The 14,612-nt window shown below is 40.4% G+C and overlaps 2 protein-coding genes across 2 annotated transcripts; both read right to left on the reverse strand.

Annotated features, from left to right (window-relative positions):
- Nucleotides 1-1,298: 1,298 nt before the first annotated feature.
- Nucleotides 1,299-3,635, reverse strand: LOC139998702 (uncharacterized). The gene is made up of 3 exons (XM_072023471.1): nucleotides 3,603-3,635; nucleotides 2,138-3,208; nucleotides 1,299-1,579 (listed from the first exon to the last, which is right to left on the reverse strand). The coding sequence occupies exons 1-2, from the start codon at nucleotides 3,633-3,635 to the stop codon at nucleotides 2,165-2,167; spliced, it is 1,077 nt and encodes a 358-aa protein (XP_071879572.1). The 3' UTR covers nucleotides 1,299-1,579; nucleotides 2,138-2,164.
- Nucleotides 3,432-14,344, reverse strand: LOC139998673 (ubiquitin carboxyl-terminal hydrolase 42-like). The gene is made up of 14 exons (XM_072023395.1): nucleotides 12,984-14,344; nucleotides 11,147-11,384; nucleotides 10,201-10,401; nucleotides 9,498-9,608; nucleotides 9,236-9,338; nucleotides 8,964-9,031; nucleotides 8,737-8,807; nucleotides 8,122-8,204; nucleotides 7,041-7,152; nucleotides 6,524-6,664; nucleotides 6,229-6,329; nucleotides 5,624-5,765; nucleotides 4,662-4,943; nucleotides 3,432-3,862 (listed from the first exon to the last, which is right to left on the reverse strand). Exons 2-14 carry the CDS (start codon nucleotides 11,382-11,384, stop codon nucleotides 3,770-3,772), a joined length of 1,746 nt encoding a protein of 581 aa, XP_071879496.1. The 5' UTR covers nucleotides 12,984-14,344; the 3' UTR covers nucleotides 3,432-3,769.
- Nucleotides 14,345-14,612: the final 268 nt, after the last annotated feature.

Raw genomic sequence — 14,612 nt, forward strand, 5'->3', positions numbered from 1 at the left:
TTCATTAGAAATGAGGTCACGTTCTTTTGATCTTCTTGGTTTCTCCTTGTCTCCACCGTCATCACATTGGTACTGTGCGAGGTATTCATCCTTCCCAGTAGATTTCGGAGGGTCCGCGACACTGCACAAAATAAAATCACATTTCTCACTTCTGCTGAAGGACGTGAAGATTAACAGTAAAACCTTCCAAAGGCAAACAAACAAACAAAAACCTCCAGACTACAGGAACACTCGCAAAGATATGCCATTTAGAAACCTCTCCTGCGATAAGGACACCTTCTCCAGCTCCCAGAGAAAGTGTTTTTTCCCCTCTTGCTTCTGAAGCCATTGCACTAAAAAAGCACACGCATCTGTCTCCCTCCACATGCTGCTGCTCTGAATAAGAGCCAGAAGATTCAAAACCACCCTATTTGGTCTCCCCACATAGCCGAAAAAAACACCAGTTGAAACAGAGTTTTCTACCTCTCTCCCAAGAATTTACATTCACGTATCCTGTGACTGCAAAAATAGAAGGCGGGGCTCAGGAGGAAGAGCCAGTGTTGGAAATGAAAAAAAAGCAGCCCGTTTCTTCAGAGTCTTAAGCCTATTCTACTAGGAAAACAAAACAAAACAAAACAAGAGGAGAGGAGAACAACAGCGGGAAATTTACCTATTCTCCAGGTGTTCAATTGCAAAGCCTCCGCTGGAGGATCAACAGCTGTGAATTCAGCGTGCTTAGGAGAAATCAGATCTACGTCTGAACCACAACTATTTCAGTAGTATCACTAACTTATGTTACTCTGAAGAAGCAGTCAGCACCCTTTCTATGTTAGGAAATAGCTGAACAGAGTCTGTTATTCACAGGAATTATTCAGGCAGGCTTCTTTAGGAAGGCTGGGTTTCACTAGAACATTACTAGCCTGTAAGCCTCATGGCATCACCTTCCATCTTGACTGCTAAACCTCCTTGCTCCCTACTATCTTCTTTGCCAAGATACAGCTGTCCACGTTTACTTTTCCTACTTGGCTGGACTGAATTTAAGAAGGGATCTTGCAACTCTTCCTCTTGTTTGCCACTTAATCATCACACCAAATGAAAACTATTTGCCTTTCACCTCTTTATTTCAGGCATTCTTTCCTAGTGGTCATTTAAAAACGGAAAGAAAAAGTCCATCAGCTTTTTTTTTTAATATCCAGCAGACTGTTAAGTCACCAAGCACTTCAAGACTGTTGGAAATAATCTCTACATTAATAGAAAAGGAATTCCTCAGACACACTGCGGCCGCTTACCTTTAATACAATCGTTGGATGAGACGGAGCTGTATTTCTTGCTTTCGCCTGCACTGGAAGGCTTCCCTTCCTTGTAAGGTTGTTTACTGCTCTCACTTCTGCATTGCTCACATGAAGAGCCATCTGGAGGACGGGATTCTTCCTTCTTCTCCCGCGTTATCTTCTGGAAACGAGGATCTAAGTGTTCCAAGGAGCCTTTCACTTTCCTGCTGTTTCTCTTTTTTCTTCTTTTTCTTCTCCTTTTTCTTCTTGTTTTACGCTTGGGATTGGCATTGTCAAAGTGGAGCACACAGAAACACAAATCGTGAAGTCTGAAAGAAACATGCAAGTTTAAAAGAGAAAAAAAGATGTGGCACTTGTTGCCTATATGAAACTTTATTTATTTTACCACAGGTGATGATTTGCAGCATGTCAGCTATTTTGTGGTGCTTTGTGCACACGCAACTTAGTTTAGATGTAGCAAACTTAAGCCCTCAGATTGGAGGACCATAGGTCCTGGTTTGTACACAGATCATTAACAATGGCTAGCTCTGGAATACGTGCAAGCAGAAAAAAACTTTTAACCTAATCCAGAATGGTGTACGGATGTGTTTCCAACTATGTGGTCCAAAGCTAGTGCTCTGAAACAATTCAGCAATAGCTTTCCTATCTTCACTGATCAACCTAACAACATGATCCCCAGCCAGCTGATGCTATCTAAGTAACTTAGAAACTACCAGAAAAAAAAAAAAAAAAAAAAAAAAAAAAAAAAGAAGAAAAAAAGAGAAGAAAAAAAAAAGGAGAAAAAAAAAAAAAAGAAGGAATACATGAGAAGCACCCAGAAAAGAATTAGGATAAAAAATGCGGAGTATGCTGGAATCCTTGCTTACTTGGAATCCTTCTCTCCATGTTTATCCTTAGACTTCTTTTTCTTCTAGAACTTGTGATATTTTTGCATTTTTTTCACCACCTAAAAGCTCCTTTTCTATCTTTCTGTCTTTCCTTTCTATTTCACTTTCACTACCTTCTGCACGGGTAGATTTTCTTTTTCTGTTTCCTTCTGTTTCATTTTTCTGGCGACAGTTCTCCAAATGAGCTGACACAGGTGGAAGCGCATGTCTTTCACGAGAATGTCTTCCAGAATGTTGCTGAGATACCGAGCAACGATGCAAGTCTGCTCGGGGTGTGCTAAAGCGACGTCCATCTTCATCTCTCAAGAGGGAACCGTGAGGCCATCCACTTTTGTAATGATAATGCTTATGTGACCTGCCGTAGTAAGTTGCAGTCCATTTGTCAAAGGCTGCATCGCCGTGAGAGAACTTTCTCTCTCTACTGTCTCCTGTCGCATGAGGTGAATAGTAATCATTGTAATAGCTACATCTTTCCCACCTCCGTGCTTCATCTCGATAGTATCTTTCTCTGCTCCAACTTCTTTCCCCTTTGGATCGGTAATATCTATTGCTACCTTGTTCTGATCTTCCTCCGCTGCCAGATCTGGACTTTGAATATTTGACTGCTCTTCTGCCATTCTCAGGGCTGTTTCTTTCACCAGGGAAAGATCTGCACCTGCTTCCCTCCCAGTGCTCCTGCTTGTGACGCTTTTGATGAACAACTTCCACGCTCTGAGAACACCTCCTCTTGCTGGAAGGACCTGCTTTTTGACTCTCCTTCTCTTCACTAGGAGCATGTTCCCTCTTGCTTTGGTAATGCTCTTTCTCAGTGTTTTTAGTCTTGTCCTTTCTACCTTGGCATCTCTCTGCAATAGCTGAGGAGGAAAGCTTTTTAGAGCTACATTCAGTGTCACACTTGAGAGAGGAAGTTTGCCGCAATTTCTCACCAGGCTCAGAAGACTCTTTGCCGTACAAAACGTTTTCTTTTGAAATGAGGTCACGTTCTTTTGATCTTCTTGGTTTCTCCTTGTCTCCACCGTCATCACATTGGTACTGTGCGAGGTATTCATCCTTCCCAGTAGATTTCGGAGGGTCCGCGACACTGCACAAAATAAAATCACATTTCTCACTTCTGCTGAAGGACGTGAAGATTAACAGTAAAACCTTCCAAAGGCAAACAAACAAACAAAAACCTCCAGACTACAGGAACACTCGCAGAGATATGCCATTTAGAAACCTCTCCTGTGATTAGGACACCTTCTTCAGCTCCCTGAGAAAGTGCTTTCTCCCCTCTTGCTTCTGAAGCCATTGCACTAAAAAAGCAAATGCATCCGTCTCCTTCCACCTGCTGCTCTGAGAAAAAAGGCATAGGGGCGAGCGGGGAACAGCCAGTGTTTCTCCAGACAGTGGAGAAAAATGGAAAAACATTCTATGAAGGAACACAAGTTCTCCTTGAGGCACCAACCTGCATCAGAGTGATATGCTCAGTGCTGATCATTAGTTCTGTTCGTAACGCTGGACATACAGCATGGAATTGTACTAATTTAAATCCTTCCATTAAATACTATTAGTAGACAGATAAAACCGTAACGAACTTCCATAAGGTCTTGTCTTAATCAGACTGTGCTCATTTTACCTCGTTTCCTCTGACAAGCTGTTCAGCTGGCTGGCTGTGAGGGACTCCGTGATGATTTCTCGATTGACTGAAGGCATAGCTCCAGGCATCTGCAATCAAAACGCACAAGTCAGCAGACAAAAAAATACTATTTGTAGTAGTACTGAGGACTAGTCTTGTCAGAATTTCTCCATTAAATGGTAAGCAAGACCGTTTTGAGTTGTATGCATTATCTACACTTCAAAGATAACCCCAACTCACCTCCCAAAATCTACTTTATGAAACTTAGGAATTTTTATCTCAGCTGAGCTTAAGTTGACAAGTTCTAATGTAAGCTCAGGTCTGCAAATTCTAATGGGATAATACCACAAAGTCTTACAATCACATTTGTGCTGTGTTTTCTCAGTATTTCACCTGAATTAGGAACACAATAAACACTCCCGAATACATCATAGGTGAGAAATTCTCGATGGAGCAAATCTATGTTTCAAGCAATCCATTTGTTTTAGAAAAGAACATCTCAGAAGGTTTAGCAGGTTCAACTCGGCAAGTGGAATCATCAAGTTTCAGTCCGTTTTCTTTCGATTCATTAACTAACCTAATAGCACCATTTAGTGAATCGGTTTTTGGCAGCTCATGCTGGGATCTTCCTTCGTCAGCATTCTGACAGGAAGAACCGGAATGCTGCAATGTACGGACTACCTTTCCAACCAAAATTCCATTAGAGGACATTGCATTGCAATTCCTTTTAAATAAGCCCTTTTACTCCTCCTCAGACTTTCCTGAAGATTCTGCACCGTAAGGGACTGTGTTATCAGAGCTGAGTTTAGGATTTTCATTCACTGTTGGCTCCACAAAAATCTCATCAGAAACTTTTTTGCTTGTTTGCATTTGCTTCATTTGCATTACCGAATTTGTAATTGTGGATGAAGGAACAGCCTGGTAGAGATCTTCGTCCTCCGCAGCACTGCTAAGACAGTCAGGCTGTGACACAGTCCGACGAGCAGGCAATTTATTGTGAATACTGGTGGTGATCTTCTGTTTTCTTGACGGATCAGTAATTGAAGGCCTGGTAATTGTCTGGTTTTGAACACAGGCCATCGGTGGTGCTGAAGATGGCCTTTTTAGGGTGACACCAGTGGTCTTTGCGTCCTCTTTTATGGATCCATTTCCATTTAAACGGCTTGAATTCTGTATTTAAAAAGAAGAAATGGCAAGATGGATTAACGCAAACACTGCATTTAACATTTTGAAACACAAAACTCTCCTACTGAGTATTTCTACAAATGGTCTTAACACCTACAAAGAAAAACACACTGCCCTTTAAAGATAAATGCAAGTCCAATAAGCGTATTCAATTCCTGCTTTTGGTTTACAGCCGATTGGAATCAAATTAACATCATCTTTGAAAACCAGCCAAACAACTTAACATTACCTGCTGCTATTCCCAAATATATTTATTTTCCCCTTTAAACATACCCTGAAAAGCCTGAAGGAATTGTTCTGGTGCTCAGGAATAAGACAATTAGTTTTCCCTGTCTTAGCTAAAGTGACGACGATAGGAAAAACAAGTCCTCTTTTAAATGATTCGAGGATTAGTACACTCTGCTTAAATTGTCAAAGAGCGTAGCTCTCTGTGCTTTAGAAAGCTGTCTTGGAGGTATAAAGTAATGGAGTCGCATGGCTGCACAATTTAGCAGTAACCACTGTTTGAATGACTCTGGCTGTAGCATGAAGGCTGTGAAGAAAGCTGCAGCATGGGAAGGAAAACAAAACTAAGATGCTGAAAACCAAACAAAAAACCCCACACCAAACCCCAAACCCACTAGCAGTTTGGTGCCGTTACCTGCCCTCCCACTTCCCTGAATTACCTTAATCATATGAGGAAGAAGTCGTGGTCCCATAAATCCAGCCTGCTTACTATTAGCCCCCTGCTGACCAGGAGGGAATGAACAGGGATAAGATGGTGCTGGCAAGTAAAACGCACGTTCTCCAAGTGTCAAATCATAGCGCCTTCAGAAAAGAGCAGTGATCGTAGTTTAGTTTTTCTTTCAGCCTACTCTTGGATTAAATCCCATCCTATAATTTTAGAGGAACAGTTCATACGATATGGAAGCCTTCTCTACAGAAGGCTTCGCCAAGACTACAAACTGAAAAGGAGAGAACAGTCTTCCTACTAAGACTATCACTTTCAGAACAATAATTCATTCTTACACGACAGATGACCTTCATTTTTCTCCTTCTCTAAATTAGCCAGCTACAGGTAACACATAGATAGCAATTTACACAAGTGCTGCAGTTTCAGGCCAAGCAACAAAAGATAATAAATGACACAGAGAATTTCAGGTTAGACAGAACTGAATTAGACAAATAATAATCTTTCCCTGGGATAGCAAGATAAACACTTGCAAAACAGAAAAATATCAATAACAGGAAAGTAAATCTCTTCTGAACACATGTTAAGATTTGTTATTACCTGATATAAAAAAGTATGTAAGCTTGCTGACCAAGAACTCTCTTAATGTCAGTACGGACTACTTTAGCATCATTCATCTGATACCAAAGTCCATTACCAGCCTGCAAATAAAGACAACCATTTCTTTAGGTGAATTGCACGTGTTCCAAATGAAATCACGGATAGGAACAAAATACACACGTGTCAAATAAAAATATAATGAAATCTTTTTCCCTAGAAACAGTAGCTGCTAGTCACGCTTTCACTGGTTTGCCAGCACAACCTTTACCCTGTTAGAAATGCTGTTGACTTCTACCTTTACATAGCATATATAGTGTCCTGAGTGACAGCTGACACCGTGATGTACCAGCACCGCGTATAAGGCATAGAGCAGTGGTTCTCCCATTGACTGTGACATGTAGGCTCTCAGGTCCAAATACTCCGGATATTTCACCTCCTAAAGAGAGACCAAGAAGATAGAAAATTATCCCAGAGTACTTCGTGGACTAGCCAGAGAAAAACACTTCCAAAAAACACAGACTAGAATTTATTTCTAGAATATATTTCTAGAAGATATTTCTTGATTCACTACAAATAAGTCTTCCCATAAACAATGTTTAAGACTAGAAGTTGCAGAGAACTGTTTCCTGATGAATCAGCCTTCTCAGAGGAAAGCATATGCTTCTTGTCAAGCGGGAACTTTATTGATATTAAGAGAAAGAATAAGCCATAGTCGTTAGTCTACAATTACTGTCTGAAAATATAAACAACTTTCAGCTTTGGGGGATGTCCCATTACACGATGATGTAGTTGCATTACAGTGGTAAATATACCTTGTTGATCTTTCCACCTGTGAAATCTGCAAATCTTTTCAGTGATATTGTGAGAACCTTGGAAGAACGGTGTATGGTAAATCTCTTGGATGCAGGAACCATCTTATTACACCTTAAAAACAAGCAGAGATAAGTGTTTGAAGGCATCTTCTTTTTTCGCCCCCAAAACAAACTCGTTTTAATGTCTCACGCATGCCTATGCTATTTGAATGACATTTACTTGCATAATAGGTTGGTCTTTTTTCTTTTCATAAACCCATGCACTGCGTGTCAGGTTTGTTAATACAGTGAAGAAGGTAAATTCTCCCAAAACCCCGGGCATAGCAGGAACAGGAATCTCTCACGAAAGGGTATTACCAGGTTGGATGGCAAGGTACCATTTCTTGGTCTACAAAAGTGGCTATTTGAACTCCAATCCTGAATACATTCTTTCAGCTTTCAAGGGAAATACAAATAATGAAAGTGGAACGAGAGAGCCTTGGTCCCCAGGACTAGAAATTGCAAATAATCTCCAACATAGGTCGTCTATCAACATCAAAAATACAACAGAAGCACATGGTCATTCTACAGGAGGGAGACATTTAACAGTAGGAAGTCTTCATGTACTGAGCTTCATGTACTGAGCTTCATGTACTTCATGTACATGTACTTCATGTACTGAGCTTGTCTGGAAAGACACTGAAACTGTCTGCCATCCTTTGAAACACAATAGTTCAGTTTGATACATTGCCCGCTCCAAGGTAGGACCTACAGTGTAAGCAGTGAAAATTAGCCACTAGCCCAGAGAACAACGGAAACTGGGCAGTTTACATCAAGAAAAGTACTGTCGAGAGCTAATAAATAGAAAGAACAAAAGTATCTCTTTTTGAATTCTGATGGCAAAATACGAGCCAGAGAATTGCAAACCCATAGGGAATGCCTCTGAACAAGACTTCCCCCCTCCAAAGAAACAAAAATCCAAGTGTTTTATAAACTTCCACAAAACTCGTAAGTAGATCCAAAGTTTAGAGGTAGTCCAACAGAGTCATGCAACATATAAAACTGACATCTAGGATTAAGACCTAATTCGTCAAAATCTTACTCGCTACATTTATAGCAATTCTCTCCACCCAGCTCTTCAGGTTTCACAAAGAGTTCCAGAGCTCTGGTAACAGATGAAACCGCCTAGAGGAGTGAGAAAGAAGAGCGTAAAGTCACCGTAAATTCAAAATTCCAGAGACGTACTAGTAGTTTATAAGAGAATCTTACTAACATACTCCAGCGATCTACTATGAGCACTGTGAAGAAGGAGGCAGAAAGAGCATGCTCAGCATTGACCTCACCTGGAAGTCATTTGACTTCGGAACAAATACTTTTCCAGTAGCCTAGACAGCATCTATAGTGTGCTTTGTCATCAATACTGGGGACAAATTCATCAGTCTAACAATTAGATGTACATTGGGGTAGAACAACAGAGAAGTATGACAGCATTATAATTTTTGCAGAAAGAGAATTCTTTCCCCTTAAACCCAATGCAAATGTGGAGACTATTTACATGGGCTCCACAGAAGGACAAAGTCCAATCCACTTCCTTAGCACCACCAAGCTCTTACGTTTTAACATTATATGTGGTTTGGTTTTTTAAGGTAAACAAGTTTAATTTAGAAAGTTAGGCATGTACTTAAACATCATGAATTATATTTAGAAAACATCTTACCTTTATATCCAAAGTGATATCAAGAAATGCCTCATACGTATCCGAAACTGCTTTGCAATTCAAGCACTTCACTGGAAGCAAAATATAAATGCTTAACCTTATGTGAAGGAGACTAACTGTCCAAATTCAAGTTGTTGACAGATACTACTTTAGACAAACTACAGACTGCTTTACTACCGACAAAAGACACAGATCAGTTCTAAGGACAGGAATATTTTTTAAAGTACCTCTCGATCTTAGAAATCCTCCAAATATTTGATGAATGATGGTGGTAGCTTGAGAAGATCTGTCCAATCTGGAAATAAATTATAATCAGACCTCAGAAGATTTAAGGCGCAGAGTTAACTCTTCAAAGAGTTTTATGAAAACTAAGGATGATGTAGACTTTCGTTGCTGATAGTAAATAAGGCACTAAAAGGTGCTAGAGATCATTTTTGATAGTAAATAAAGGACTAGAAGGTGCTAGAGAATGTATGAAAGTGAACTTGTTTATGCTTACTCGGTGCTTCCATTCAAGCACGCTTCCTGCATAGCATCAACAGTATAGCGCAAGAACTCGTGTGCGTCTTCTTGACTGCCAAAACGGAAATGTTGTCCTATTCCTAAAGAAGAAGATGATAGCATTCACCTCATTTAAAAATGAAATCATTCTTGTATTTCTAAAATCTCTCTTCTTTCTAGTGTTAAAACCACTTATACACATCAAATAAGTATTTGAAGATTACAAGCTATCGAAAAGAAACACATCTGAAGCCACTTACGACTGAGATTACTGATAACATGCGTAGGCTCGATGGCATCAACAGTGCAACGCAGGGCCTGGTTAATGTGAGTCTCCATTGTGCACATCATGCAAAAATCTTGTTCACGACCTGAAGAGTGAAAGAAGAAAGCATCCCAGTCCAGCAAAATATCCATAACTACAAACAAACATCTAAGTAAAATTTAAACTATAGATACGATATCCACTCTCCTTGCTACATTCTATTCTCCCAAGATGCCAATGTCCCAACAGTCTTGTAACATTTCATTTCACACAACTTTACAGAATAAAAATATCCACTAAGCCTGTATTCAAATGCATTTTGTGATGAGAAATCTAAAAGACTACTGCAAAGTCACATTTGTAAAGGCTGACAGGAATGTGAACTCCACAGGCTGAAAAATGTATTACTCTCTAAAATTACTACTAAATGCATTACTGTCCAATGCACTTCATTATTCCCACGAAGCAATAAATGATCCTTTAATAAATACATAAATAAATAAATAAATAAATTCATTCATTAAACAAACAGTGCATTAATTGCACTCCGTATGCTATTCGGAGCCCACTGCTAATACAGTGCTCAAAGCCAGCTTCTACAGGTAAAATCAGGCAAATAAGCTTGTCTCAGAATCACTGCTGTTCTTTCACCTTCAGAGCTGTCCAACAGATTTGAAATACTCTTAGAAAGTACTCACATGACTGGCCGTGCTCGAGAGAAAGCATGTAATTGGCAAGTGGGGGTGTGTAGGTCAAACACTGTAGAGTAGCATTAAGAAAACATGTGTTGCCAAGATTGTACAGGCCAACTCCAACACTTTGTGTTTCTCGCCAATCCATACAAATCTTCTCAGGTGGAAAAAGAATGCTCTGTGGTGGAGCAATTCCATCATTAACGACTGCAAGAAAGTTAAATTTAAAAAGAGATTTTGTTTGTTTGTTTCTAAGGAAGGTATTTAAAAAAATACTATTCTGCAGGAGCACCTAGAGGAGCTAGCTACAATCCAAGCCAGAAGAAAATTATTGCAGACAGCTTTAATACCGCCAAATTCAAATTGGCTGGTCAACACAATGTTTTGGGGAAAAAAAAAAAAAAAAAAACAGCTTTCGTCAACCATTTTAATTTTTCTAAGGCAAGGCTAACTGCCATTCTGTTTGTAGTACCTAATGCCAAGTTCCTCTCCATCTATAATCTTTAACCTGATTAACTCAACTACTGTTTTTTTCCTTATTATAACTTAAACCACAAGCTTAGACTTGAAATTATACGGAAAAAAGGTAAAAACTAGTAACTAGGAATGACGGTACCCCTACAGATACCAGATCTTTTCCTGAGCAATGTTATCATTCAAAAAACGTGTGAAAAATGGAAGCTGTGAATAGCAACAATCAAACACTTTTCTTTGCAAAACGGAAAAGACATGGATGAATCTGTGCATTACAAAAAGCTCCCCATATTTCTCTGTTGACTGTAAATATATCAAAATTAATTTCTGTAACATCAGTCACTTCAGTTGCCTTAGGGGATTCGCTTTTGAAGTCTTTGTTCACACTAGTCCCCTTCTCTATCAGTGCAACAAGTAAGAACTGCATTTTCTACTTTTGCTTTGAAGAAAATGGAGTCAGGATAAAGCTCACACTTACTTAGATCTCTTGGGGCAAAAGCCTTAGATTTTTCAGATGATCTACAGTAAATAGCACCTCCACGTCCTTGGGCCACAGAGACTTGGCTTGAATCTTCTGCAGGCGGTATCTGGCCCCAGTTTGCGGTGCGTGACATCAGTATTTTAGTACTTGGTTTCTTGGATTTGCCAGACCGCCTTGAAGAGGGCTTTTTAGACTTTGAAGATTTGGGCTTCTTAACTACGGTCATTGTTGACATCTGCGACAGAGACAGAAGTTCTGGTTGACGTAAGAATATCAAGAAGCATTCCAAGAAGAAAAGAATAGCAGAAGTCCTGTCACTTAATCTCAAAGAAACAGCCTTAAGAACTAAATCGCTGGTATGAATGATTTAAAAAGAATCCCCAAACTAAACACACAAAGTGAAAATTTCCATCTAAACTCTATCGGTATTACTTTTAGCTTCTGCAGAACTAGTGGCTGATGCCATTTCTTTCACTTCCGTAGGATTTTAATCCATTACAACTCTGGAGTCTTTTTAATATAAAAATGTAGAAGACTTTCTCTGAGGGGAATCAGTTATTTATTGATTTCCAGAGTTGCACAATTATCTGTTAATTATTACCTATGATCTAATAGATAATTGTTGCAATTATCTATTGCTGGCGTTAGTAATGGAACACTATTACTTCACTGCCTGCGTTTTTCTGTTTCGTGTGCACAAAGGTACCCAGAACTCACTGCTCCTTTTCTTCTGTCTTTCCAGGGATCGCCCTCTACCTCACTGTCTACTGCACCAATCATGAGGGGTTTGTTGTTATTCTATAATGAGCCTAGCTTTTAAATACACCTTTTCTGGGCGTCACTTTGTGATAGCAAGTTAATTTGTGAGGGCTCCTCAGTCTACATCATGTGGTCGCTTTTTCCAGGTGAAAAAGCGGAGCCGTAAGTGGCAGTACACTAAAGCCCTGGCATGTTGAGATCCAAGAAGAGAGATGTTTGGCCCTCCTTCTCACTCCTGGGAACCATATACCTCAAAACCCACAGAGGATGGGCTATATCTCAGAGAAATCTTGGGAAAGGAGAGCATGAAGAGCACGTTTGCAAATTTATTTCTCCCTGGGCTTCTTCTGCTTCTCCACGAAATACGAGTTTGAATATAACTTTGGCAGCAGTACTTCTGGTGTTTTACTCCTACCACATTTAAAACTCCTACAAAAAACTGAAACGTTAGACTAAAAAGCAGCTCTTTCCGTTCTGCTTTGTAAAGTTGCACGTTTTCCTCATGCAAAACAACAGGGGAATGTAAGCTAGAAACGGAAATGCTGAATGTAAAACAAAACAAAACAAACCTCAGCCCTCCAGGACAAAAGCCAATAACTGCTACAAAGTCCTTTTTAAAATGCTGATTAGGTTTCAAGGTGATACCGCTTTAAATAAGCATAATTGTGTGTCCGTAGGCAGAAGCATCCATGACAGGATGAACTTCTATACTTCATGTTTTGTTACTGTCTTACTGTAGCACACAGGGACTTGTTACCTATAGGGAAACCACTAACCTAATGGAGCGTTTAAAACATAAGCTAGTTTGTTATACCAAAATGACTGAGAGAACAAAGCATAAAGTGCTTTCAGATTTCTAGCACGCCTTGATTGCTATCCATTAAACTTCACACACGTTAAACAAAACACAGTAAATAAGAAAACTCCTAGTCCCACAGCTGGCAAATTATGTGCAGAGGTTGTAACTAGAACTTTTTTCCCTTGACATTTTACATTTAAGATTGATTTTAAATCCATTCTATACACACTTTCCGTTCCTGAAAAAACAATACGCAAACCTGAAAAATGCATTTACACGAGAAATGAAGTCGTCCTTGTCCGACTGGAAGACTAAGGTGACAGCTCCTGGGCTCAGGGATTTTCAGATAAGCTCCGATCTTCACCAGTGACAGCTCCTTTTTTCGGATTGAAAGAGAAAATGTTTCAGCAACACACTGAAAACACACTTAAGGGACAAGAAACAAAATTAAGACTGTAGTGAGAAGGAGAAAAGAAAAACAACACTGGGGAAGAAAGGAAAAGGTAAAGGAAAAAGGAAAAAGGAAAAAGGAAAAAAGCCTTGATCTTTATACTGACCAACGAGATAAGCCTTACACATTTTTAAGTTTATTTTTGACAACTGATTGAGGCGTTACCAGGTATTAAGTACGATTCAAGAGCAAATATTAACACTAGAAAGAAGAAATCCGATCCACCACCACTGTTTCAAAATACATCCATTTCTAATGTGGAGATAACGTCTCTCTGACAAGGTAGTAGAAAAACTGTAAATACCGACAGAGCTTCCTCTCCCGATGTTCCATATACATACCGATGCTGTTCCTACACCTACGCTCTGAGCATAAATTTATGTTGACATGAGTATCGGGTGTTACTCCTCTCTTTGTTTGCCTTGAGAGACACACCTCTTGTCCACTGAAAAGTAAACTCAAGATTCCAGATCAGTTAAGACAGTTGCTATCCCCCCATTCAGAGTTCTGCAGCAGCACTGTTCAGATGTGTTTAGCAGTCTCTTTAGAAAACGTTATCACTTAGGACCTGCTTCTCAGTAGGTACACGTTTGGCCTCCGCTTAGCAGAGAGTCAATCCCAGCTTAAGCTTTCGTACAAGAGCCCCTTCACGAAACGGACTTGGGCCCTGACATAACTGAGCTTAACCTTTAACCTTGAAGCTTCCTTAAAGAAGGAAGCAGCACCCAGGCCAGGAAATAGAAATTAATCGTCACTTTACCCTGAAACGCAGTGAGCTATTCTGTGCTGGCAGGATTGCTGCCGGACTGGCCGACGAGGCGGCGGGCAGCTCCCCGGGGCCACAGGGCCTGTCACAGGGAGCCGCCGGAGGTCTCCAAGGTCCGGGAACAGCGGCAACAGCGGCAACAGCGAGGACAGAGGGGACAGCAGCAACAGCAGCAGCCACCTCAGCCAGGGCCGTCTCCACAACCGCCAAAACGGTCTCGGAATGCTGCCGAACTCGGAGCTCCAGCGTGACGCCTTTTGAACCTGGCCGCTGGAAGGACCTGCTTTTTGACTCTCCTTCTCTTCACTAGGAGCATGTTCCCTCTTGCTTTGGTAATGCTCTTTCTCAGTGTTTTTAGTCTTGTCCTTTCTACCTTGGCATCTCTCTGCAATAGCTGAGGAGGAAAGCTTTTTAGAGCTACATTCAGTGTCACACTTGAGAGAGGAAGTTTGCCGCAATTTCTCACCAGGCTCAGAAGTCTCTTTGCCGTACAAAACATTTTCATTAGAAATGAGGTCACGTTCTTTTGATCTTCTTGGTTTCTCCTTGTCTCCACCGTCATCACATTGGTACTGTGCGAGGTATTCATCCTTCCCAGTAGATTTCGGAGGGTCCGCGACACTGCACAAAATAAAATCACATTTCTCACTTCTGCTGAAGGACGTGAAGATTAACAGTAAAACCTTCC

This window comes from Anas platyrhynchos, chromosome 14 (genome assembly GCF_047663525.1).
Source record: "Anas platyrhynchos isolate ZD024472 breed Pekin duck chromosome 14, IASCAAS_PekinDuck_T2T, whole genome shotgun sequence".
Lineage (NCBI taxonomy): Eukaryota > Metazoa > Chordata > Aves > Anseriformes > Anatidae > Anas > Anas platyrhynchos.